Here is a 25,721-nt window from a genome sequence, read left to right on the forward strand (position 1 = left end):
CTGTGTTCAATCCCCAGGACAAAAAAAATAAAGTCCATTCCTAGGATTACCAAAAGGAAATAATTCAAATAAATTAAAAGCTATATGCACAAAGTTAGTTGTTATTATATTATTTATCACAGGAGAAAAGAATGAATAAAAACAAGTTAATTTTGGGCTGAGGATACAGTTCTTCTGGTAGAGTACTTGCCTAGCATTCACAAGGCTCTGGGTTCCCTCCTCAGCACCACAAAAAAAAAAAAAAAATCAATTTCTATTAAAAGAGAGATGCCAAAGTAAATCATATTTTATTAAACTGTTGAATTGTGATACTATTAAGATAATTATGAAACTAAAATAACATGGGAAATGTTTAAAGTGATTTTAACTGGGAAATGTATTTGGAAAGGCTGAACAGGAACACAGAAATATGAAAACATTGTTATGATTTGGGAGCTTTTAAATAAATTTTCTTTAGCAATTTTTATTTAATACTTTTAGTAAGTAGCTTTTTAATAACAGACTAGTTTACAGTTCACATGAAGAAACATGACTAAAATCATGCAAAGATATGGAAAATTTAACTTTTGGCAAAGGATTGAGAGTTCCTTTAATGCCCATGTGTGATGTGCTGAGTTTGTGCATTTGTCCTCACTCCATCCTTTCCACCAATGCCCTTCATGTTCTCCTGACCTCTAACCCTCTCCTCATCTCTTTCTTAAGTTGTGCCTGCTATCTTATTTGTTTCCTATCATCCACAGAATTTATCTGAGTCTGTACTTCCAGGGGTATCAAAGGCAGCAGGCATGTTGGACTGGAGGAGGGAACCAAAAGAGATATTAGCCTCCCATCCCGCCTCACTGTCTCAATGACATGGGCCCCTGAGACCTGGCTCAAAAGGAAAAAACAGCTCACTTCCCTGTTAAGCTAGGGAATCTAAAGAACAAAGGCTGAAGCTCCCTTAACTCATCATTCCAAAGGTAGATGGCCTTGTGCAAGATAGTGGGTAACCTTGGGGAACTGTCCATGCTGCTGTGCAAGGGTGCTGGGCCCAGTTTGCATTCTACGAATCCTGTTTTAGTCTTTCCAACAGAACTCCTTTATGAGTGTAATTTATGAGGACTGTAGATATCCCTGTTTCATCAAGATTTGTGTCAAATTCACTATCTCGGAGCAAAACATTTTTACCTTGTGACTTGGCAAAAGGACCAAGGTATAACCATATTTACCACAGAGAGAACCTCCCCCATTCTCGACTGAGAACGGAGAGGCTGTCTTCAACCCTGAGTAAAGATAACCTTAGATACCTTGATAGCCTATGCAAACAGCAGCAATGGTGAAAGAGACACAGTGGAACATGAAGGTCACCTTGGAGTATGATAATACATGCATATGGGTATCCAGAAAAGAGGTGGGAAAGGCCTTGCTGAGGTATAATATGCCTGTTGCTCTCTATGCTGCACTGTGTCTCATTTAAATTCTTATGGAACCAAAATTCTTATCACAGCCTAGGTCATCTTTCGTATAATTTCTGAAGTAGGTAACTATTTCATCTTTTTTGAATAAATTCTCCTGCCCTGTTTTTCCCTATTAGGCATGCTGATTCCAATTAGGACTAGGTTAATACATTGATGCTGATGGTATCTCACCCTCCCTTTAGCATCTGTAGTATCTTATTTGCAAGGCAGCTAGTTTACACATGTGTGGTGCTTTTCTGGGTACATATCAGAGGCACATGACAGCCCTGAAGAGAGCTGCTGGTCACTGTGTTCTCTATGGATGAAAGCACTCAAGCTACCGAGAGATGAAATGAACAATGAGAATAAAGCAAAGAACACCCCTGCCCCCACCTGAATCCTAGTAATGCGCTTTTTATTTTGAAACAAAATAAAAAGGAAAGAAAGAAAGAAGGGGCTGGGGTTGTAGCTCAGCAGTAAAGCGCTCGCCTAGCATGTGCGAAGCCCTGGGTTCGATCCTCAGCACCACATAAAAATAAATAAAATAAAGGTATTGTGTCCATCCACCACTAAAAACTATTTTAAAAGAAAGAAAACACTTTTCAAGATTTTCCTCAGTGTTTCTAGCCCCAGAAAATTCCACAGAGTGGCTAAGACCATGTAAGGCTGTATGCCATGTGTTCCCTGCTCCTCTGTGATTCCTTCCAGAAGCTCTGACCTCAAGTCAGAGGAAGACAGGAGGCTAGAGTCTAAATTATTATGAGAGAAAATGTTCTTAAAGATTTCCAGAGGGCTGGGGATGTGGCTCAAGGGGTAGCGCGCTCGCCTGGCATGCGTGCGGCCAGGGTTCGATCCTCAGCACCACATACCAACAAAGATGTTGTGTCCCCCGAGAACTAAGAAAAAATAAATAAATGTTAAAATTCTCTCTCTCTCTCTCTCTCTCTCTCTCTCTCTCTCTCTCTCTCTCTCTCTGTCCCCCTCTCACTCTCTCTTAAAAAAAAAAAAAGGAATTTAAAAAAAAAATTAAAAAAAAAAAAAAAAAAGATTTCCAGAGCTGTGGTTGTGACTCAGCGATAGAGTGCTCGCCTAGTGCGTGCGAGGCCCTGGGTTAGATCCTTAGCACACATAAAAATAAATAAATAAAAACAAAGGCATTGTATACAACTAAAAGAATTTAAAAAAAGAAAGAAAGAAAAAGAAAAAGAAAGAAAAGAAAAAAATTTCTAGGTGTTTCCAGGATCTCCCAGTGAAAATCTAGTAAGATCAGAGATGCCTCAAGGCATCTACACCTGTAGAAAATCTTCCAAGGAATGATTTAAATTAGCTTTCCTTGCATTAAGGAGGATGGCACCAGTTTTGGAATCCTCACCCCTTACATCAACACAAATTTTCCCCACCCTAACAGGATTTATAGAACATTTTCAAGCTCATAAGATCTAACCAGTTTGAATTCATTGTTCATATTTGATTATTTTTGACCTACAAAAAGGCAGTTTCAAATGGTTTGTCCTGATATAAACATCACCTTTGAGCAAAAGAAAAGCTAAGGAACAAAACTAAAAGGGCATCATAGGTTAAAAATAACAAGGATTTGGCCAGGTATTGTGGTGCACACCTGCAATCCCAGCTCCTTGGTAGGCTGAGGCAGGAGGATCAGTGGCTCCTGGCCAGCCTGAGCAACTTAGTGAGACCATGTCTCCAAATAAAATAAAAAGGGCTGGAGATAGAGCCCAGTGTAGAGCTTCTTCTTGCCTATCATGTATGAGACCCTGCATTCAATTCCCAGTACCACAATAAATAAACAAGAGTTTGCATTTGTCAAATAGATAAGAAATTGAGAGATGTGGGGAGAGACATCAGGAGACAAGCAAGTGGGGCTGAAGTTGCGGCTCAGAGGTGCAGTGCTCGCTCACCTAGCACACATGAGGCCCTGGGTTCCAGCCTCAGCACCACATATAAATAAATAAAATAAAGGAAATAAAGGAATTGTGTCCACCTACAACTAAAAAAAAAAAAAAAGATTTAAAAAAAAGAGGCAAACAAGTCAAATTCTGAGGGGAAGAGCAGTAACTATGGTATAGAGAAAGGACAATTCCATGGTTGACCAGTACAGAGAAGTGACTTTGGGCATTTAACGAACCAGGAATCCTTAATTTGAGTCCTTAACATTTGTTCCTCCTTCAGCCATAGCTCATGGCTTTTTGCTGAACTATATCTTCTAGCTTTTGGTTACATTTTCTTTTAATGTTTTATTTTATATATTTTTATATGTTTCTCTTCATCATATTTCAGTCTTATTTTCCCAATGAGTAGCTTCCTGAGAACAAGTTCCCATGTCATACTTCAGCTTCTTAAGCCACACATTCAGTAAGTGCCAGTAAGTATCTATTAAATAGACTTGAAACTGATCAATGGACTCTGTTACAAGAGAGCTCACCTGGAAATGTAAACTCTAGGAGGACCAGTAATAATAAGATCCATCTTTTGGTGGTACTTCTATGTGCTCTATTCTATGCCACAATTTTTTTTAATACCTTAATTTTATTTATTTTTATGTGGTGCTAAGGATTGAACCCAGGGCCTCGCACATGCTAGGCAAGTGCTCTACCACTGAGCCACAACCCCAGTCCTATGCCACTTATTTTATACATGCATTAGTTCTAAATCTGACATCAACCTTACAAAGGATATTAGTATTATTAATCTCATGCTACATTATCAGTCTCATTCTACAGCTGGGCTGTAAGAGATTTCAGAAATGTTAAGTGACTTGCTTCATGCCACACAGTATACATGAACTTCAAGCCCAGGTGTGCTGCCAGAGCCCACACTCTTTCCATTGGTTTTCTGCCTCGGGCAATGCCTGCCATCCTTTTATAATAATGGAAATAATACCAGAGACCTGAAGAGTGTTTACTCTGTACCAGACACTGTTCTAACGCCATTCACATATGTTAAATTCATTCAGTCCTCACAACTATTTTCTTAGGTGGTGAGCTCTATTATTAGCCATTTTACCTTGTATCATCAGTCGTTTTACAACCCTTGTAAGGACAATAAAGGTCAATGATATTTTCTTCTTATTAGGCTCATTCAAAAGTTTGGCATAACTACAACAGAAATTTCCGCCCACATCAGAAAGGTTATGTATCGATCACATTGGGATCCCATTGGATTGAGCCAAACAGGACAGAAAACACGATGGATGTGAGCATGTGCCAAGAATCCATGGTTTCTGTGCTCGGATGGTTTGCCACCCCTATTCATGGGAATGGCGACTATCCAGATACCATGAAGAAGTCACTCTCCATTCTACCCCTTTTCTCAGAAGCGGAGAAGGAGGAGGTAAGGGGCACGGCTGACTTCTTTGCCTTTTCCTTTGGACCCAACAATTTCAAGCCCCCAAACACCATAGATAAAATGGGACAAATTTTGTCACTCAATTTAAGAAAAGTGCTGAACTGGATTAAACTGGAATACGGTAACCCCCGAATCTTGATTACTGAGAATGGTTGGTTCACGGACAGTTATGTGAAGACAGAAGACACCACAGCCATCTACATGATGAAGAAATTCCTCAACCAGGTTCTTCAAGGTGGGTTGCACATTAGCTCAAATTTTTAAAAATGTTGGATCCTTATAGGATATTTAAAATCCCCTTTGAATGTGTAATCATTGTTGTTGTGGGTTTATTTCATATTGTACAATGTTGATAGAACTTTTAAGTATTATTCCCATGCCCTTTCTTTTTTTTTTTTTTTTTGGGGGGGGGGTGCGGGGGTGGTGGAAATCAGGGATTGAACTCAAGGGCACTCAACCACTGAGCCACATACCAGCCCTATTTTGTATTTTATTTAGAGAAAGGGTCTCACTGAGTTGCTTAACACCTCACTTTTGCAGAGGCTGACTTTGAACTCTCGATCCTCCTGCCTCAGCCTCCTGAGTCACTGAGATTACAGGTGTGCACCACCATGCCCAGCTTTATGTCCTTTCTTAAATAAAAGTTTAAGGTCAAAATAATTTCAGACTACAGGTAGACCTTTAATTGTTAGGAATATGATGTTTTATTCTTTATAAATGATACAATGCTAAAAGAGATAAGTTTAAAGTTCCCTATTGGGTTTTACTTTATTCTAAGATGCTTCTCGAAATTGTGATCCATTTTCTCTTTTATTATGTGACTGAATGATAAAAGGTCTGGAGACAAAACTGAGAAATTTCTATTAATCCTAGTGATTTCCTCTGACCTCAACATATCTCCTCATTCCTTTTCCATTACTGAAGCAGGACACCTTCAGGTGGACTGAAACAATGGAACCAAAGTCAAGCTCAGGTTATGATGGTTTTATTCCCTAAAGAATTGGGCTCCTTTCATCCAATAAAGGAATTCTTTGTGGATCTTGCTAAAACTCTGTAGCTCTTTTTAGAAGTCATTAGTCTACAGGAAAATCCCAGCTTCTTCAGGAGAGAACCTTCAGGGAGGGTCCTCAGGGAGAGCAAGACTGCCCCAATTCTGCTGTTCCAGATTGCAAGAAGGAACAGCATGGAAGAGCTATACCCAGTCACAAGCCACATGCACAAGAGGGACCTCAGAGCAGAGGATACTGCCCACAGGTCCTGGGTCAAGTTCTCTGCACTAGGGCAGAAGAGGTGTCCATTCTACCTCTTGGAATCTTTTGCCATGGATTTTCCACCTTTTAGGGAAAGAATGTCAGTGATAAACCCCCAAAATGCAAAACTGAGGCATTTCTAAAATAGAAATGATTAAGGAAAATGATTCAGAGTGGGCTGGGGATGTAATTCAGTGGTAGAGCACTTGCCTAGCATGTAGGAAGCCCTGGGTTCAATCCCCAGGTACTGTCAGAATGTAGAAAGAAAGAAACAAAGAGGGAGGGAGGGAGGGAAAACCAGGGTTAATGTGGGAATTTTAATATGGGAATTGTTTGTGTTGCTTATGTTGCTATTCACAATTTATGTTTACCCAATTCCTGCAAGTTACTAATTCACAGTTTTAAAGCTAGAAAGGCCCTTAGAGATCATCCTTTCCAATATATTCTGTTTGCAAACAAGGAAACTGAGGCCAAGAAACTTGCCCAATAGCACCCTCCCAGGAACACAGCAGGGCAAGACCCTGGGCCCCCTGCCCTTGGGCCCAGTCAGAGCTCATTCTCTTACATCACCTTGTCTCTTTTACCTCCTTATATCTACACAGACTTATGCTACTTCTAAGAATTGACTTTTCAGTCCCTGAAGAACAGTTTCTTAGAATGGATAGTTTGTCCACAAATGGGAACAAAACCAAATTTGAAGTGAGAGAAACTCTTGGTCATTAGCAGACATCTGCATTAGTCCCAGAGGGTTGTAGAAATTATCATGCCTCCCTGTCACAGATCTCCACACTAAATATCAGTAATATTTTTCATTTGATCCTTTGTGCCATTCATTTATGAGGGGTGATGTGAATAGGGGTACCATTCTAGATGAAAATAACTGCCATGTTTCAGGAAGGAACATGCATTTTCTATTTGATATAACTGGCCCACAAATCAAGGAAAAGGTTGGTTTCACAATACACTGTCCCCTGCCATGTTAGTGAAATTGTAAATTGGAGTGTTTACCTTTCTGAATGTCTCTGCTTTTTTTTTCTTTGTGCAGCAATAAGGATTGATGATATTCAAGTGTTTGGTTATACTGCCTGGTCTCTCTTGGATGGTTTTGAGTGGCATGATGCTTACAACACCCGGCGAGGATTATTTTATGTGGATTTTAATAGTAAACAGAAAGAAAGAAAACCCAAGTCCTCAGCACATTACTATAAACAGATCATACAAGAAAATGGTTTTAGTTTGAAAGAGTCCACGCCAGATATGCAGGGTCAGTTTCCCTGTGACTTCTCCTGGGGTATCACTGAATCTGTTCTTAAGGTAAGTGGCTACCTCCAAATCAACCATAAACTGGAGAAGATAGGACACCATGTTTTATTTCATTTACTCAATGATAGCTAGGAAGATAGGTATTAGGCAATGTCAAATACCATGGTTATTTAGAGGTAATGGAGCAGAGTTGAAGAAAGAGGAAGAAGGAGATGAGTGCTGAGACATTTTCATGGGCCAGAAGGTTTACTTGGTGAGGGAGTCCAAGTGACCAAGAGGCTGCCCTCTGGAAGTGTATAGTTCAGACAGAACTTAAGACCATTTCTCTGTGAGAAAAAACAATTTTATATATTTTTGTTTGTCCAAAAGCAAATCATTAGCAGTCCTTTATTTAAGCAAATAGTAGATCTGGGTAATTTGCCTTCTGAGATTTCCATATCCCAGTGGAGCACCCCCCACATCTCATTATTCACCTCTTTCCAATGTTTGCTCAAATGTCTCCTTCTCAATCAGACTTCCCTGAAATCAAAAACCCTAAATCCACCCTATTACATTCTCTCTTCCCTGCTCTGTATTTCTATACAGAACTCTTCACCATCTAACTTACTATGAACCTTATCCATTTTTCTTATTTATCACCTGTCTTCTCCTCTACCATGCAAGGTGCGTGAGGGCAGAGATGTTTAATTATTTGATGTCTGTTGTATGCTTTAGTAGGGCAGCACCAGGCACATGGCAAGTCCTCATCTCTTAGAATCAGGTGAGTGAATGAGATCACCTTTTAGAGCCAGGTATGGGTGTAGAGACTTTCCATTCCAAATTCTTTATTTTACAGGCCAGGAAAGTGAGACCTATCAATTTTCCCAAGGCAACACAAGTAGTGGCAGAACTATTATCAGACAGTCTGGAAGCCTTCAGATACACAATGCTCTTTCCCAAATAACTATTTTTATTTTTTTTAATTATTATAGTTGTAGATGGACAGCAAGCCTTTATTTTATTTTTTTATATTTGTAGGTGGTGCTGAGGATCGAACTCAGTGCCTCACACATGCTAGGCAAGCGCTCTGCCACTGAGCTACAGCCCCATCCCTAAGAACTACTTTTATTTTTTTTTAATTTTTCCTAATAACTATTTTTAAAGCCCATACTTTTTGCCAAGCATGTAACTATTGCATGCATGCACATTCTATTTAATCTTAAAAATCTCATTTTACAGACCAGAAAGCTGAGGTTTAGGGAAGTTACATAACTTGCCCACAGGTTACCTAGGTCTGTCTCCTGAATACTATGCTATAGAACTTCACAATAACACACAATTTCCTGTACTTTAGAAGTGTATGAAAAGACAATGAGTTGTACAGGAATGGGACCAGACAAAAGGGTCCAAACCACAAGTGACCAAAGTTCACAGATTATTGACAGGCATAGTGGCGCACACCTGTGATCCCAGGAATTTAGAAGGCTGAAACAGGAGGATAACAAATTCCAGACCAGTCCCTCAGCAATTTGGTGAGGCCCTAAGTAACTTCGTGAGTCTCTGCTTCAAAACAGAAAATAGAAAGGGCTAGGGATGTGACTCAGTTGTTAAACATCCCCGGGTTTACTTCCTGGTGCAAAAAAAATATATATGTAATTTTTGATATTCACAGGCTATGAATCTCAACCCCTGTGGCTATTAAAAGTAACATAAACAATGATTCATCTTCTGCTTGTGTCCCCTCTTAAACCACCTATTTATCCAGTTCCTACTTCTTCCTTCCTATGACCATCTTTTCCCTATGACTTCAGTAGGTTGATATTTTTCACAACTCCAGACCCGGCAGGTAAAGACTTGAGGGGATATAAGAGCTACTTCTCCCACCTGTACAGGAGATCCAACCTTCAAGTTCCTGCTTTAGCTGAAGACACCCAGCAGCTTCCCAGTGATTGACACTGTGATATCTGCCCTACTCCTAGTTTTAGGAGCAAGAACTGATCCTGTGTGAGGGGAAATCATTTCTGTGGTCTGTTAGGCCTTGGTTTCATACTCACCCCTCGGAGCCCAGGAAAGTCAGCTTCTGTTCATCAACTTGGACTAAGAATGGGGATGAATGATTTGCCAAAGAAAATTATGTTGGTTTTTGAAAAATCAGCCAAAGGATGTATGACTAGATGCTATGTGGGCAGAAAATTGGATATCGTCTTCAGAAAGACTAACAAAATGAAATTAACAGTTCAAAAATATTACTATACCTAACCCCACACATTCCCATCTTATTTTCCTCTAGTCTCTAGTATCCTTTGTTCCTTCAACATTTTATTTTGAAAAATTTGAAACTTGTACAACAAAAACACATATTCTCTTCCTCAAGACTGACCAATTATTCATGTTGTCACTTTTGTTTTTTTTTTTTTTTTTTGGTACCAGGGATTGAACCCAGGTGCTCATCCCCAGCCTGTTTTATTTTTTAAGATAGGGTCTTGTTAAGTTGCTTAGGGCCTTACTAAGTTTCTGAGGCAGGCCTTGAACTTGTGATCCTCCTGCTTCTGCCTCCTGAGCCTCTGAGATTATAGTTGTGCACCACCAGGGCCGTCTAACATTGTCACATCTACTTTATCTCAGCCCCTCTCTTCTATGAACCACGGATAAATTGCAGACATCATTATGCTCCACCCCGAAATATTTCAGCATGTATCTCCCAAAACAAGGACATTCTCCTGTATCACTCCATCATCAAGAGGCCCAGAACATTTAACATTGATTCAATCCATCTTATAAACAATCCATATTCAAATTTTCTAAATATTCCAAAAATGTCCTTTATAGATTTAAAATTATTTTTGGATCAAGAATGCAAAGAAAGGTCACACGTCTTTCATCTTTATTTTTTTATTTTATTTTTTTTTAAAAGAGAGAGAGAGAGAGAATTTTTTTAATATTTATTTTTTAGTTATCGGCGGACACAACATCTTTGTATGTGCTAAGGATCTAACCTGGGCCGTACGCATCCCAGGCGAGCGCTACCGCTTGAGCCACATCCCCAGCCCACATCTTTCATCTTTAGCCTTCTTTAATTCAGAACAATTCCTTCAAAGTTGATGGTATTGGCAATTCTGACAAATTCAGACCAATTGACTATAGAATGTCTCATGCTTTGGAGTTCTCTGATTATTTCTTTATTAGATTGAATTTACCAGTTTTGGAAAAATGATAAATAGATGATATTGTGCACTATCAGTGCATCCCAACAGGAGGTACCTGATGTCAATTTGTTTTATTATGGAAAATATCAATGCAGTTGAAGTAGTGTCACCAGATTTCTTGGTTAAGGTGGCACTTGTCAGATCTCTTAATTAAATGGTACCTTTATTTTTAATTAGGAAGTGATTAGATGAAGCCAGGTGCAGTGGCCCATTCCTGTAATCCCAGTGGCTTGGGAGGCTGAGGCAGGAGGATTGTGAGTTCAAAGCTAGCCTCAGTAACTTAGCAAGGCCCTAAATTTCGAGACCCTCTCTTGAAATTAAAAAAAAAAAAATTAAGGGGGCCAGGGGTTGTGGTTCAGTGGTTAAGTGCCCCTGGGTTTAATTCCTGGTACCCCACCAAAAAAAGTGATCTCATGATGATACCCAGAGAATATATGAATATCCTGTTCCTGAACAATAATTCAAACAACTCTTTTAAAATTCATTCATGAAACTTGCCTCTCATAGATAGCAAAATGGAGAAATTTGAATTAGACTGTTCCTTCTACACTTATTAGCTGGATTCTCTGAAGTTCAACTTTTTTTTTTTTTTTTAAAGAGAGAGTGAGAGAGGAGAGAGAGAGATTTTTTTTAATATTTATTTTTTAGTTCTCGGTGGACACAACATCTTTGTTGGTATGTGGTGCTGAGGATCGAACCCGGGCTGCACGCATGCCAGGCGAGCGCGCTACCGCTTGAGCCACATCCCCAGCCCCTGAAGTTCAACTTTTTGTAATTCATTATTATCTTTATAACATTATTTATTTTTATGCACAACTTGTCACACCGGGACCCCTTCAAGCTGCTCATATATCTTTTGACATTTACCTTCCAGTTTTTAAGCACTTCCTTGTTTTCCAGCACTAGATGCCCCAGCATCACCTCATTCTTTTTCTCTCCCAGACCTGAAAGAAAATTCTCCAAGGAGCCCAGGATCCTTTTAGTGGGGAACACAACTTTAAAAACAAAATCTGGGAATTGGGGCTGGGTTAAGGGTTCATCATATTTAACTAGATTTCTTTGCAGGCTAATCAAACCCACTTGCTGTCTAAAACTAATACTTTCTGAAGAGTTTTTAAAGTAAAACCACCAGGCGCAATGGTGTACATCTGTAATCCCAGTGATTTGAGAGTCTGAGGCAGGATTTTTCAAGGTTAGCTTAGGCAATTTAGCAAGCTTTTGTCTCAAAATAAAACAATGAAAGGACTGGGAATATAGGTCAGTTGTAAAGCATCCATGGGTTCAATTCCCAGTACCACAAACACAAAAAAGTAACAAATATTTATTTGATCTTGCCTTGCCGCATGGCAGGATTGTCTTTGTGAATACCTTTTTAATATCATAATGTCGTCAGCTTTTCTACACACTGAAACTGACCATATAGGGTAGAAAGATTTCACTTAAATAATTAATTATATCCAGATTAAACTTCATGCTCACATGATCAATGTTCTCTAGTTTAATGTTCTAGATAACTGGTTGGCAGATGGCAAGTGGGCAGTAATATGGTTTTGTAATTATACTATGAAAGATGACACATGAGAAAACAATTAGAGGGAAAATATTTACCAAAGGCTAATTATCATTTTCCCTGGTGCATTTAAACTCAGTCATGAAAAGAAAAAGTGCTTTAACATAAGTACAGAACATTTATTTGCCCTTTTTAGTCTTAAATTTAGAAATCCTTTTTTTAAGTCCTTTGTTTTAGTTTAGACTCAAAGGTCTACAAGACAATTATTGCATCCAGGGAAAACTAAACCCAAGTCATGACTACCTTACATTTATACAGTGCTTTAGGGCGGACAGAGCCCTTTTGCAGAGCATCAACTCCTCACCACACACCTGGGAGGCAGGTGAGACAGCTCCATCACTATATAATTGCCAAGCCTAAGTTTCAAAGGCACAGACTAAGACAGACTGTAATGAGACACTACCAGATCCAAGGGGCAACGTGGGGAGTTTTATGGGTATTTTATTTTATGGGTATTCTTTCCATTCATAATCCAAGTTCTTTGCATAGAGAAAGAATTCAATCATCTTCTTTTAGATAAATAAATCTGTGTTCTGACAGATTTACGGGTGGGGGAGATACAGTTGTATTTTGACAGGCACGTGGGTAGGGGGAGCTACACCTGAAGCAAAGATAATATCAATTGGACTTTTCAAATAGAAGAAGTTGAGAGGTACATTCAGCCAATGAAAGGAGTCATTGCCTACCCCCATCCTGCTGTCTCTTTTAGGAACTGGAGCTGTTGTCAACCAGTCCCCTCTAAATGCAAGTGCGGTCTGAGAACTCCTTTACACCTTTGTTTTCTTTCTTTTTTTTTTTTTTTAATTATTTTATTGTTGGTTGTTCAAAACATTACATAGTTCTTAATATACCATATTTCACAGATTGATTCAAGTGGGTTCACCTTTGTTTTCAATTTGTGACAGGGTTTAGAATCCATCTTTCATAATTGCTTTTAACTGAGGATAGCAAGCCAATTTCCTGATGCATTTGAAGAGAATCACATGAGACCCCACTGTATAACCTGGATTTTTAGGTGAAATGAGCTGGAAAATGGCTTCTCAGTCTTTTCTCAATTTGTTTCCAAGCCAAACCCTGGGTATGGTTCCTTCCCTATGTTTCCTGGTTTCCCTGGAGATGCCAACGGCTGGAAGGGAAGATAATCAATTCATCAGGCCTTTTCTCTGCATCGCCAGGAGAACAGCCGGAACACAGAGGTCATTATGAAGGACATATGCATAATGTATTTTCTCTCTTGTCCTGAGAGGCCCCATAAGATCAGGCCCTTCTTCCTCTTAAAGGGTGTATTGCTGAGAGCCTCAGTTAGCCAGCATGTGCTTTATCTGAATGTGCTTCTTTTCCCACAGCCCGAGTCGATGGCTTCCTCCCCACAGTTTACTGACCCTCACCTGTACTTGTGGAATGCCACTGGCAACAGACTGTTGCACCGAGTGGAAGGAGTAAGGCTGAAAACGCGGCCCGCTCAATGCACAGATTTTGTCAGCATCAAAAAACAACTTGAGATGTTGACCAGAATGAAAGTCACCCACTACCGGTTTGCTCTGGACTGGGCCTCAGTCCTTCCCACTGGCAACCTGTCTGAGGTCAACCAACAAGTTCTGAGGTACTACAGGTGTGTGATCAGCGAGGGGCTGAAGCTCAACATCTCCCCAATGGTCACGTTGTATCACCCCACCCATGCCCATATAGGCCTCCCCACGCCCCTATTACACAGCGGGGGCTGGCTGAACCCGTCGACAGCCACCGCCTTCCAGGACTACGCAGGGCTGTGCTTCCAGGAGCTGGGAGACTTGGTGAAGCTCTGGATCACCATCAATGAGCCTAACCGGCTGAGTGACATCTACAACCGCACTAGTAACGACACCTACAGGGCAGCCCACAATCTGCTGATCGCACATGCCCTGGTCTGGCACCTCTATGACCAGCAGTACAGACTGTCCCAGCGTGGCGCGGTGTCGCTGTCCTTGCATTCCGACTGGGCGGAACCAGCCAACCCCTATGTCGACTCTCACTGGAAGGCGGCGGAGCGCTTCCTCCAGTTCGAGATTGCCTGGTTCGCAGATCCTCTGTTCAAGACCGGGGACTACCCCACCTCGATGAGGGAGTACATAGCCTCCAAGAATCGGCAAGGGCTTTCCAGCTCTGCGCTTCCTCACTTCACCGAGGACGAGCGCAGGCTGGTCAAGGGCGCCGCCGACTTCTATGCCTTAAACCACTTCACCACTAGATACGTGTTGCACGAGCAGCAGAACGGCAGCCGCTACGACTCGGACAGGGACGTGCAGTTCCTGCAAGACATCACCTGCCTGAGCTCCCCGACTCGCCTGGCGGTGCTGCCCTGGGGAGAGCGCAAGCTGCTCAGGTGGATCCGGAAGAACTACGGAGACGTAGATATCTACATCACTGCCAATGGCATCGACGACCAGTCTTTGGAAAATGATCAACTCCGAAAGTACTACTTGGAGAAGTACGTTCAGGAGGCTCTGAAAGGTGAGGTTCGGGGCCAGCTTAGATACAGTAAGGTGTGAGGTTCATGTTAACTGACAGGAACAAAAGAACAAGGGGAGAAGGCTCATTAATGATCTTGTTGGCTTTGTTTAGAATTGTAGGATTAGAGCTGGGCGCTGTGGCGCACGCCTGTAATCCCAGGATTTGGGAGGCTGAGGCAGGAGGACCTGAGTTCAAAGCCAGCCTCAGCAACAGCAAGGTGCTAAGCAACCCAGTGAGACCCTGTCTCTAAATAAAATACAAAATAGGGCTGGGGATGTGGCTCAGTGGTTGAGTGCCCCTGAGTTCAATCCCCAGTACCCTCCACCCCCCAAAAAATAGAATTGTAGGATTAGGACAGTAAGACTTTATAGAATTATAGGAGCAGGAAAGTAAGAAAAGAATGAATGCTTAGGGAAACCAAGTGTGGTTACTGGGCAGCACCAAGAGCATATCTGAGATTCAGAATGAGGACAGACAGGCAAGATTTTTCTGCTTGTGATTCTTAGAATAAATGTGATAAGAACTATTGTGTTCATGGCTCTGCTTCTTAAATTTGCTTTTTAAAATATTTTTGGATGATTTATATATCAGTTTTACTTCAAATCTTTAAAAAATTATTTTCATAGATTGTAAAAAAAATGTTAAAAAAAGCCTTCAATGAGTGAGAATCATGACATTTTATTTTATGGACATAAGTTTAGCTTGTTTCAATGAAAACTAAATTCTTATTCAAAGATACTTCACTGTAATTAATGATTTCCACTTTTGGTATTTTTCAGCATACCTTATTGATAAAGTCAAAATCAAAGGCTATTACGCATTCAAACTTACTGAAGAAAAATCTAAACCTCGATTCGGATTCTTCACATCTGATTTCAGAGCTAAATCCTCCATACAATTTTACAATCACCTGATCAGCAGCAGTGGCTTCCCTTTGGAGAACAGTAGTCCTAGATGTAATCAGACTCAAGAAAAAGCAGAGTGCATTGCCTGCTCATTTCTCCTGCAGAAGAAACCACTGATATTCTTTGGTTGTTGCTTCTTCTCCACCCTGGTTCTACTATTATCAATCACCATTTTACATCAGCGAAAGAGAAATCAATTTTGGAAAGCAAAGAGCTTACAAAACATACCATTAAAGCAAGGCCACAAGAGAGTCCTTAGCTAAAGTGATGTCTTCACAGCTTAAAAAATTCACTCCAGTTCTATATACTGGGAACTTACAGTATTCCTGCATAGTGTAAGAAAGAAGACAATTTGAGATACAGCAGTAATCAAGGTGATGACAATCGATGTCTCTGCAGTGTGGTTTAAGTGAGCTTTCCCTTAGGTGTTGACATCAACAAATTCAGTTCTTGGAGCTGAAGAATAAGACTTCAATGACTGTAAACTATGAGGATTACCTGTTAAATTGCTTCAGGAAGCATTTTCCATCATTATTCTCTAGCTTCTCTAAATATCAATATCTTCTCATGGTTAAAAGAATTATTTTTAAAAAGTGAAAGTTTGTCAGACTCCATAGCAGAGATTTAAAACTATTCTTTAAACTGGATAGTTGGTGACATTCTGTCACTTCTAACAAGGTGCTTTGTCCTTTAGGTCAGGGTGGTTCTGAAATGAAAAGTAAATCTCAACAAGGTAAGCAGTGCTTGTCTATAGCCAGTTATGGCAGACTCTGAAGTGCATCAATCTGTTTTCTCAAAAAACCTGTCAAATATTTCAAAAACATCTAAATTTGTGAGACAGGTTTTTCTCAAAAACATTATCAAGCATTTCTAAAACATCTAAATTTGTGAGCTCTCTTATTAGATTTGTGAATTTTATAAAAATTCAACTTCCATAACTGATCTCATGGCAAGATCACAGGATAAAGATTAAAAGCTGGACCCAACTGTCTGTGAAGACAGGAAGTCACTCAACCTGACTAGTACAGAAATTTCACCTTTAAATAAATTGAGCATTTCTTCTCCCCAATTTTCATGAAGTGATAAACAAGATTTGGTAGACTTAGTAAAGCTAAAAAGATGTAAATTTTACTTATTGGTTATCAATAGCAAAGTACCATATTATTATTCCATAAGACCCGCTCTTCCCCCTAAAGAGTTTCACTGCTTTTTACATGCATATAGCAAAATACAAAGTGTGGCCCTTTCTGGACCTAGCAATGTGACTCTGGATGAGTTGAGTATTACTAGTCTAAATGAGTTAAAATTATTTTGTTTTATTTACCACTTTGTAAGGCTAGAATTAAGTAAATTCTTAAATCTGAACTGAGTATTTTTTTAATGAACCTGAATATACACCAATTTATGCTTATAATTTTTTAGATTAATAAATATTCAAATAATGGCTTTTGCACACATTCACTGGCCACTCCAGGAATTTAGAGTCAAAGGAAAGTAGTTTGTTTCAAAAAGCCTTAGTAGGAAATTATCCTAAATTAACGGTAGTTTTCATTGTATCCAGAATTCATTATCAATCCATCAACCTCTTTCAACATCAAGGTATTGAAAAAGTGGTGTGGTCAGAAGTCAAATGTACACAATTGGAATTCTAACTGATCATGAAGAGCAATTATATTTCAAAGATGGTGTAAAGAGAAAATTGATCATGCAAATGCTTAAGGAATAGGCAATAAATTTGCTGTGTGGCTGGTCAAATACAAATGGTAAAATCCTGCTTTTGTCTCTTCTTTCTCCCATTATACCCATTCTCTTACCCTTCTTAGTCTTAAGCATGTTTTGCAAGATTTTTTTTCCCTTTGAGAACTTACTGTGCCTAATGCTATGCATAATTATAATTGGTCAATTGTTCTAACATGTTGACTATGTAGAAAAGTTAAGTCATTTAGAAGAATCACTTGGATGGGCTGCAGCTAAGTGATAGAGCACTTGCTTAGCAAGCTCCAGGCTTGAGGCCCTAGGTTCCATGCCTCACACCACCATCACCACCATAGCCACCACCCACTCAAACCCCCCCCCCCCCTTGGCTTCTCCCTTTTATGCCACATAGGCTCACCCTGACCCAAGAGTTACAATGAAAATCTTTGGTGTCAATTGAACAATTCATTATCAACTCATCAACCTCTTTTAACATCAAGGTGTTGAAAAAAACATGTGGTCAGAATAACAAACATTTTCAGGTTTTGTTTTCTAGTCTTCAAATATCTTGTGCCCTGATTCAAGTATCTCGTTATTTATGATTTCTGAGTTTATTAGACTTTCTTTTCCCCAGTCCTTCTTATATTTTGAGACAGAGTTTCACTAAATTGTCAAGGTTGGCCTTTAACTTCAGATTCTACCTCAACCTTCCTAATAGTTGAGACTACAGGCATGCATGTACACATCTGGCCTATTTTTTAATGTTTACATTACGTATTCTTAAAAACATGGTTTCCCTTTTCAAATTACTTTGCCATAAACTCCCCCAAATAGCCAAGTTCCTTAGCTTAAAGCTTAAGTCTTCCCTTAATGCCACTTTGGGAGTATTTAAGTCATTGTCATATGAAAAACCTTAAATATTTAACATGGGGCTTGAGACCCTGGGTTCTATCCCCAGCACCACATAAAAATAAATAAAGATATTATGACCATCTACAACTAAAAAATTTTTTAAAAAATATTTAATATGGCTCATGATCTACTAAGGTTACTAAAATATTCAGGTTTATTAAAAAAAAATCAATTTAAGTTGGGTACAGTGAGGAACACTGATAACTCAAGAGGCTGAGGCCAAAGAATTGCAAACTCAAGGTCACCCTGGGCAACTTTGTTGTCTCAAAGAGCACTTGCCTATCACACAGTAGGATGGGGTCCAAGTCCCTGTAAATCAAAAACCAAAAACACCTCACTGGGTTTATGCTTACTATATATTTAGCTAACATTCTGGTGAGTGGATTTTGACTTACTCTGCCCCAACTGGGCAAGTTACCTCTGGGAATGTGCATCCATTAGTAAAATGTAAACACCTGACCTAAAAGTTGGGTTTGACTGTCACCACACCCTAGTTTTGTGGAAATTACTCTCCAAGTTACCAGGTCATACCTAGCATCAGTTCACTCCTGGAGGAATCTATTTGCACAGCAGCAACTACCCACATATTGCTATTTCATTCCTAATGTCTCTAGCTTACTATAATACTGCCACTTTGAAATTTCTTCCTCACCCCTCAAAATTTCACCAATAGTTTCCACTCAGCAAACAATGATGTGCCATTTTTCCATATTCTTGAAATGAAGCAGCACAGAAGATTGCATCCCCCTAACAGTTGTATTCTAACAGAAGAAAGAATACAAAACTCAACAAGGTGAACTGTAAATGTTTATAAATGCTACGGACAGAATCAAGTGCAACAGGAGCAAGATTACTGGATGAACTAATGCAATGTTTTTAAATAGGGTGATCAAGGTAGGTTTTACTATGCCATTGAAGGGGATTGCCATACTTCAGCTATAAAACCCTTTTTAAAGGGAAAGAACTTGCTTGATATTGAAAATCAACAAAGTAAACTTAAAGTTTGAGGATACAGCTAAGTGGCAGAATGTTTGTCTAGCATGCTCAAAGGTGTGTTCAATCTCCAGCACTGCAAAAAATAGTAATAAAAAATATAAAAACTCAAGTGTGAAAGCAGGCAAGTTTTAAAAACTTATAGGCTTAATTCAGGAGTGATGGTATACACCTGCAACCCAAGTAGCTCAGGAGGCCAAGGCAAGAGGATCACAAGTTCAAATCCAGCTTTAACAACTTAAGAGAGCCTAAACAACTTAGCAAACCCTGTCTAAAAATAAAAAGGAGTGGGGATGTGGCTCATTGCTCAAACACCCCAGTACCAAAACAAAAAAAAACCTGTGAAAAATACTGCTTCAAAAAGAACATCCTTCCCTGTAGCTTGCAAGTTCAAAGCCAGTCTCAGCAACAGTGATGGATGCACTGAGCAACTCAGTGAGACCCTATCTCTAAGATACAAAATAGGGCTGCAGATGTGGCTCAGTGGTTCAATCCTCAGTACAATACCCACTACCAGAGGGAGTGTGAAGAACCAATAATCAAAGTGAAAGTCAAGGTTGTTTCATTTTCTACCATTTTCAAACACTGTAATAGTATAACAAAGCCCTTTCAGCTTCAATAGTTGTCAATTTAAAAAAATTAGGGGGGAAAAAAGGTGCTATAATAAATAAATGTAAGTCTAGTAAAATATTATTACATAATACTTAAAAAACTCTGACAGGGAATGAAGATATAATGTAAGTTGTGCTTTTAGAATACCAAGTGGGGGTGGACATGGTGGCTCAAGCCTATAATCCTAGCAGCTCTGGAGGCTGAGGCAGGAAGGAGAATGGCAAGTTTAAAGACAGCCTCAGCAACCTAGAAGACACTCTAACCAAAATAGAAAAATAAAAAGGGCTGGGGTGTGGCTCAGTGGTTAAGAACTCTGGTATGTAAAAATAAAGGTCCTGGACACACTAGTAGACGGCTAAGAGACAGGTGTGGTGGCTCATGCCTATCTCAACAACTGAGGCAAGGTTGCAAATTTAAGGCCAGCTTCAATAACTTTATGAGACCTTGTCTCAAAACAAAAAAATCAAAATACATACTACTGGCTTGAGGCAGGACAAGATTATTGAAATCTTAGAGCACAACAGTAATATGGTCAGCAATATTTCACAAATTAACTGCACATCTCCATCCTGAGTATATTGTTTCATTTCTCAGAACTTTTCCACAAGTGACTAGAGTGCACCTACCTCACCAAATATTCAAATTCATGCCTCAAAAATATTAAAACCCCTTCAGAACTTCCCCAAAGCTCTCTATCCATTGAAAAACTAGGTAGACGTTGCCTGTCACAGGTACCAATTTCTTTTTGCCTGAGATTTACCTAGTATTCAAGAACCAGATTCAAACCACTTGTTCCCAAGAAGAAAAAAATAAACTAGAAAAAAAATTTCTGTTCTGTTCCTTTGAAAGGACACTAAAGTTTATCAACCCGTTGGAAAGGATTAAGTCCAAAGTCAATAAGAGATCTTTTATTGCATCAGTGAAATATCAAATTGACTCCAGGACGTGTTTCTGTGACTGGACATCTGTAAAAAGAAAAATATCTCCATCAGTTACCTTTGTCCATTAAAGTTGTAAATTATCGTTAAATATATTGTTCATAGTAAACTGTAAACTTAGAACTTACTGTGCTCCATTCTCTACCATTAATATAATTTCAATTTAAGTCTTCTTTCTTTTTGGAGAATGAGGAATGGAGCCTAGACACGTTGCTCATGCTCAGCAAGCTCTATTTAAGTCTCAGTATATTAAAAACCCATCTAAAGCAGTAATCAATCTTATAGACATTAGCAGGCATGATAGTGCTCACCTGTGATCCCAACTACTTAGAAGACAGAGGCAGGAGGATAACAAGTTCTAGGCCAGCCTAGGTAACTTAGCATAAAGAGCTGGGGATATAACTTAATAGTGGAGCTCTTGCCTAGCATGTGCAAAGCCCTGAGTTTAATCCCTAGTAACACAAAACAAAAACAGACACTAAAGAACCTACCTCTTAGATCTTATTCATCAGCCTGCTGAACTGTTCCTTTTTCAGAAACATAAATACCATCCAAAAATTTTCTGATATCCTTGTTTTTCACTGTTGTGGCTTGCTGAATTAAAGCGGCTATAGGAATAATAAAAAAAAAAGTCAATTATTTAATCTTAAAAAGCAATCAGGTACAGCACATTTTGGTTAACAATGAACCAAATATACAGCAATGATTCCATAAGGTAATAACAGAGACAAAAATTTTCTACATCTAGTGAAACTGTACTAGTGAACACATCACTCACATTTGTTCTTGGTGATGGCAGCAAGAACAAACTTTTTTCACAAGTGTGAAAAATATTTATTGTGTTGCCTGTCAAAAGTATACAACACAATTATACATAGGATACTTGATAATCATAATAAACAACTACTTACTACACTTTTTAATCTAAATCTTCTATCTACTGAAAAAAGGTTATCAAACAATATGCCATGTTTTGCTGGCAACTTGTGTATATACACTTTTCTACGTGGTCTCTTGACTGTACCAAGGACCATGTTCAGTGAACAATCTGTACCATCAAGTTTTGTGTACACTTTGACATTCATACTAACAATGCCTAATAACACATTTCTCACACTGTGTCCCTGTCCTTACAAGACTGCTTTAAGTGAAATACTTAAAAGTCCCAGAGCATCGAGTCAACCTTTTAAAAAAATATTTATTTTTTAGGTGTAGATGGATATAACACAATGCCTTTATTTTTATGTGGTGCTGAGGATCGAACCCGGGTCCCGTCCGTGCTAGGCGAGCACTCTACCGCTGAGCCACAATCCCAGCCCAGAGTCAACTTTTTATTTAAAATTTAAACAAAATTTTGCAGGCATAATTGGTATTGAGAACATACAAACCTGAATTTGAAACAAGTTCAATATCATTTCCTTCAAGGATTAATTCATCTTTCTGAGCTTGAGACACTGAACAAGCAACACCTGAAAAGGCAAAAAAGTATTTGCATGGTGTTAGAATAAACAAATACTTAAATCCCACTAATAATTAACTCCATTTAAAATTCCATACAACAAACCAATTTTCTCTTGAGGTTTTTGCTTTATAGGATCTGGCTTATATCAGCCAAAATTTTAAAATTTGTGTTCTGGCTGGAATGAATCATAGTCAGACTCAGAGACTCGACAGTACAACTTAGTTGGCTCTATACCAAGCTAGGCATAGTGTTTCACACTTGTTATCCTAATAATTTGGGAGGCTTTGAGACTAGCCTCAGCAACTTAGAGACCCTGTCTCAAAATAAAAAAGGACTAGGGATGTAGCTTAGTGGTGGTTACACACCCCTGGGTTCAATTCCTGCACCAAAAACAAAGTTCTGTACCAACTCTTTGTACATATTTATTATCCCCAAAAGTTTATTTTTTACATGGGGATTCTCATTAAATGTTGCAGAAAACAGCTATTACATAGAAATTGGCACAGAGATTTCCTTTCTTTCCCCTCTTCCCCACCCTAACCAAGAGCACACTGGGGGGGGGGGGGCGGGGGCTGGGGATGTGGCTCAAGCAGTAGCGCGGCCTGGGTTCGATCCTCAGCACCATATACAAACAAAGATGTTGTGTCTGCCGAGAACTAAAAAATAAATATTAAAAAAAAATTCTCTTTAAAAAAAAAAGGGCACACTGGGGGGGAAATACATAAAACTAAAGGTTTACTGTTCTAGAGAAGCACTATTTTGAATGCTTTTAAATTTTAAACTCATTTGGTCATAATATAGTTCCCACTAAACAGATGAGTACAATAAGCTACAGAGAAACAAAATGCTCCAAGCAAGAATTGAAATTTAAACCTAGGCAGAAGATATTTTTGGAATCTAAAAGTTTTTATCACCAAGAAATAGGAGATGAACATGTTAAATATCCTAATTTGATCATTCTACTTATGCATATGTCCATCAAAACATCACAATGCAGCCAGATATGGTAGCACTTGCCTGTAATCCCAGAAATTTGGGAGACAGAGGCAGGAGGATCACAAGTTCAAAGCTATCCTTAGAGCAATATATCCTTAGACAATTCTGAAATATTTATAGTCACAACCAACCCAAAAAAACAGGCTTCAAAAGACTTACAATTTCTGAATCATATCTGAGGGCACATACAACATACCTGTCCTCATCCGAACCCTGCGGATGTATTTTTCACCCAAGAAATTTCGGATTTCAACCAGAGACCCATTCTCCTGAATAACAACGTTGATGGGGAAGTGAGCATACACAGACCTCATCTTGTAACGGAAGCCCTAGTTAGAAGAAATTCACTTTAAAATTCAGTAGGATGCTTATGTTACTTATAATTTAAAAACTTAACAGTTCCCATATTGCATTCATTGTCAAGGTTTCCTAACAACTGACACCTGTACTAACCCTCCTAACATTTTTATTACTGGTACACTATAGGTACACAATTTTACGTCTCCTCACTGGACAGCAAAGCTTCTTAAAGAAGCACTTATTTTGTTACCTTTATGCCCACAGTAAACCTTTTAATGAGAACCCCCCAAATCCCACATTTTCAGACTAACATTTACTAAGACTAATGGCAGAATTGAGAATATCAAGTATGACATGGCTTCTACCTTCAAGGAATTTAGTCTTGAATCAGGGATACACAGTAGAAACATTTAATAGGTCCATAATAGGTTAAGCGCAGGATTCCCTTATTAGGTATAGTCTAGAGGGACCAGGTTTTAATGCATACACACAAGTCAACACAAACTTTACTTTAGGGGTGGGAGGCTTGAAATCAATAGTGACATCAGACATGCACTATTCTGTTTCCCTAAATGGGAAACAGGCAGGGTTGTAGGGTCCTAATGGTGGCTTACCATTAAGTAAGCAAAGCCTATCTATGTGCTATGGTATAGCAGATTTTCTATTAATAATAAATAAATAGGATGTGGCTCAGTGATAGAGCACTTGGCACCAGCTTGGGTTCGAGCTCCAGCACTACAGTCAAAAAAGTTCCACACCCTCAGCCTACTCTTATGGATAATCCATTCCTGGCCATAGACATCTCTCTCTATATACAATACACACACACACACACACACACACATAATACAGCTTAGAAAACTTTCAAAAGTAAAATAAAGGAGTGGGGGAATGTCTTTATCAGTCAGCTTACCAGTGTAACACCCTTGATCATGTTCTGTACATGACTACAGATGGTGCGAACAGTGGCCAGTTCCTTTCTATTTCCCCACCATTTGTCAACCCGTAGCTGTAACACAACAAAAACTTCCCATAAATAAGTAGGCTTGAAGGAGAACAGTTCATTTTTTTTCCCAATGAATTACTCTAGATTCTAGAATTAATCCCAATTAAAGCATAGGATTTTCAACTGGGAAAATCCAACCACATACAAAGTCTCCTACATTTGACAATGTTTTTATTGCTGTACACCAAAGGTACTCAGATTCACGTTGAAAACTCCCAAACAAGTTGCAACAAACTTCACCACTGGAAAATAAAATCAAGTCCAAAAAAATCCCCATTACTGGTTTAAATTCTTACTTTTTAAGCAATCACATAAATAAATTTAACTTGTATTAGTATTAAAACCGCTTTGAGAATGACTACTAGATATTGAGCTTTACAGTATATTGTATTCAGAATTTGATATTCCAACCTCATTAAAGCAAAATTTATTTTGGATGCTAAACTTAAAAGCCAAACGTTGCTCAATTGGGAAACTTTACAAGCAACCAAATTTAATGCTATTATAGATAACTACCATCCGAACGAGCAACATAAGTTATCTACACCTTACCCTCTTCTTTTTCTTTCCAAGGAGGCTGAGTTCCACATTGATATGATTGAAATCCCTCCGGAGGGTTCCTCTTGGGCCCTTCACAATAACTGTGCGTCCCTTCAGAGTAATGTCGACTACGAGAGAGAATGAATTCTGAGATTACAGAAGGTTTAGAACACGTAGTAAACACCCATCAGAAAAACCGCAAGTACCGTACCATTTTCTGGAATGTCGACAGTCTGATTGCTGAGAATGGTCTTCATTCTGAAACACAAACACTTGGAGTCAGGCCAGTGCAGGGAGTGTTTTCGCCAAACAGAGTTCCACTCCCACAGGAAAGTGCCGGGAGACGTGGGAGGATATAAGATGACCCAAACTAAGAGTGGCCTCCGGTGCGTCCGGGGCTGGTAGATGCAGCCCCCAAAAAGGTGGTTACGAAGCCTTGCTGGCTAACACACTGTCGGCCCAACCCTGGAATCCCAGCCTGCGCGCCATCCCGGTAAGGCAGAGCGGTAGGGTTAGGCCTAAAGCCCCAATACAGAACTCGCATCTCGCGCCAGCAGATCCACACGGCACTCGCCGCGCCGGGAGACAACCAGGGTAAAAGCTGAGAGCGCAAAACCCATGCTGTTAGCTTTCCTAGAGCCGATGGCTTCAGATTCCCAGGGCCCACAGAAAACACTATCCTCCTCACCTCGCAGTAGATACCGGAAAGAGAGAGCGTCTTTCGTCATCACGTATTTGTAGCCCGTAAGGACTCTGCGTATTGCGTAATGAGTGCGCGACGCCACTAAGACTAAAGCAGCCAATT

At 39.4% G+C, this 25,721-nt stretch overlaps 2 protein-coding genes across 3 annotated transcripts in view; one reads left to right on the plus strand and one right to left on the minus strand.

Annotated features, from left to right (window-relative positions):
• Nucleotides 1-17,205, plus strand: part of KLB (klotho beta) — a gene marked incomplete at its 5' end in the record, with an annotated part of 33,677 nt that extends 16,472 nt beyond the window's left edge. Inside the window, 4 exons of the mRNA XM_081304878.1 lie at nucleotides 4,527-5,034; nucleotides 7,095-7,363; nucleotides 13,414-14,557; nucleotides 15,337-17,205. Of these exons, the coding sequence (XP_081161004.1) occupies nucleotides 4,527-5,034; nucleotides 7,095-7,363; nucleotides 13,414-14,557; nucleotides 15,337-15,725 (2,310 nt within the window). The 3' untranslated portion in view covers nucleotides 15,726-17,205. The remainder of the gene's footprint in view (nucleotides 1-4,526; nucleotides 5,035-7,094; nucleotides 7,364-13,413; nucleotides 14,558-15,336) is intronic.
• A 3,295-nt stretch (nucleotides 17,206-20,500) lies between these two features.
• Nucleotides 20,501-25,604, minus strand: RPL9 (ribosomal protein L9). Of its 2 annotated transcripts, none has more exons than XM_081304885.1 (7): nucleotides 25,128-25,604; nucleotides 24,929-25,044; nucleotides 24,284-24,379; nucleotides 23,267-23,399; nucleotides 22,001-22,081; nucleotides 21,104-21,220; nucleotides 20,501-20,639 (listed from the first exon to the last, which is right to left on the minus strand). In XM_081304885.1, exons 1-6 carry the CDS (start codon nucleotides 25,171-25,173, stop codon nucleotides 21,114-21,116), a joined length of 579 nt encoding a protein of 192 aa, XP_081161011.1. In that variant the 5' UTR covers nucleotides 25,174-25,604; the 3' UTR covers nucleotides 20,501-20,639; nucleotides 21,104-21,113. The 2 variants fall into 2 exon arrangements, with proteins under 2 accessions (XP_081161011.1, XP_081161012.1); XM_081304886.1 differs by having other exon boundaries at nucleotides 23,267-23,339; nucleotides 25,128-25,603.
• Between the last annotated feature and the right edge of the window lie 117 nt (nucleotides 25,605-25,721).

Source organism: Spermophilus citellus (genome assembly GCF_964194105.1).
Source record: "Spermophilus citellus genome assembly, chromosome: 8".
In the NCBI taxonomy this organism is placed as follows: Eukaryota; Metazoa; Chordata; class Mammalia; order Rodentia; family Sciuridae; genus Spermophilus; species Spermophilus citellus.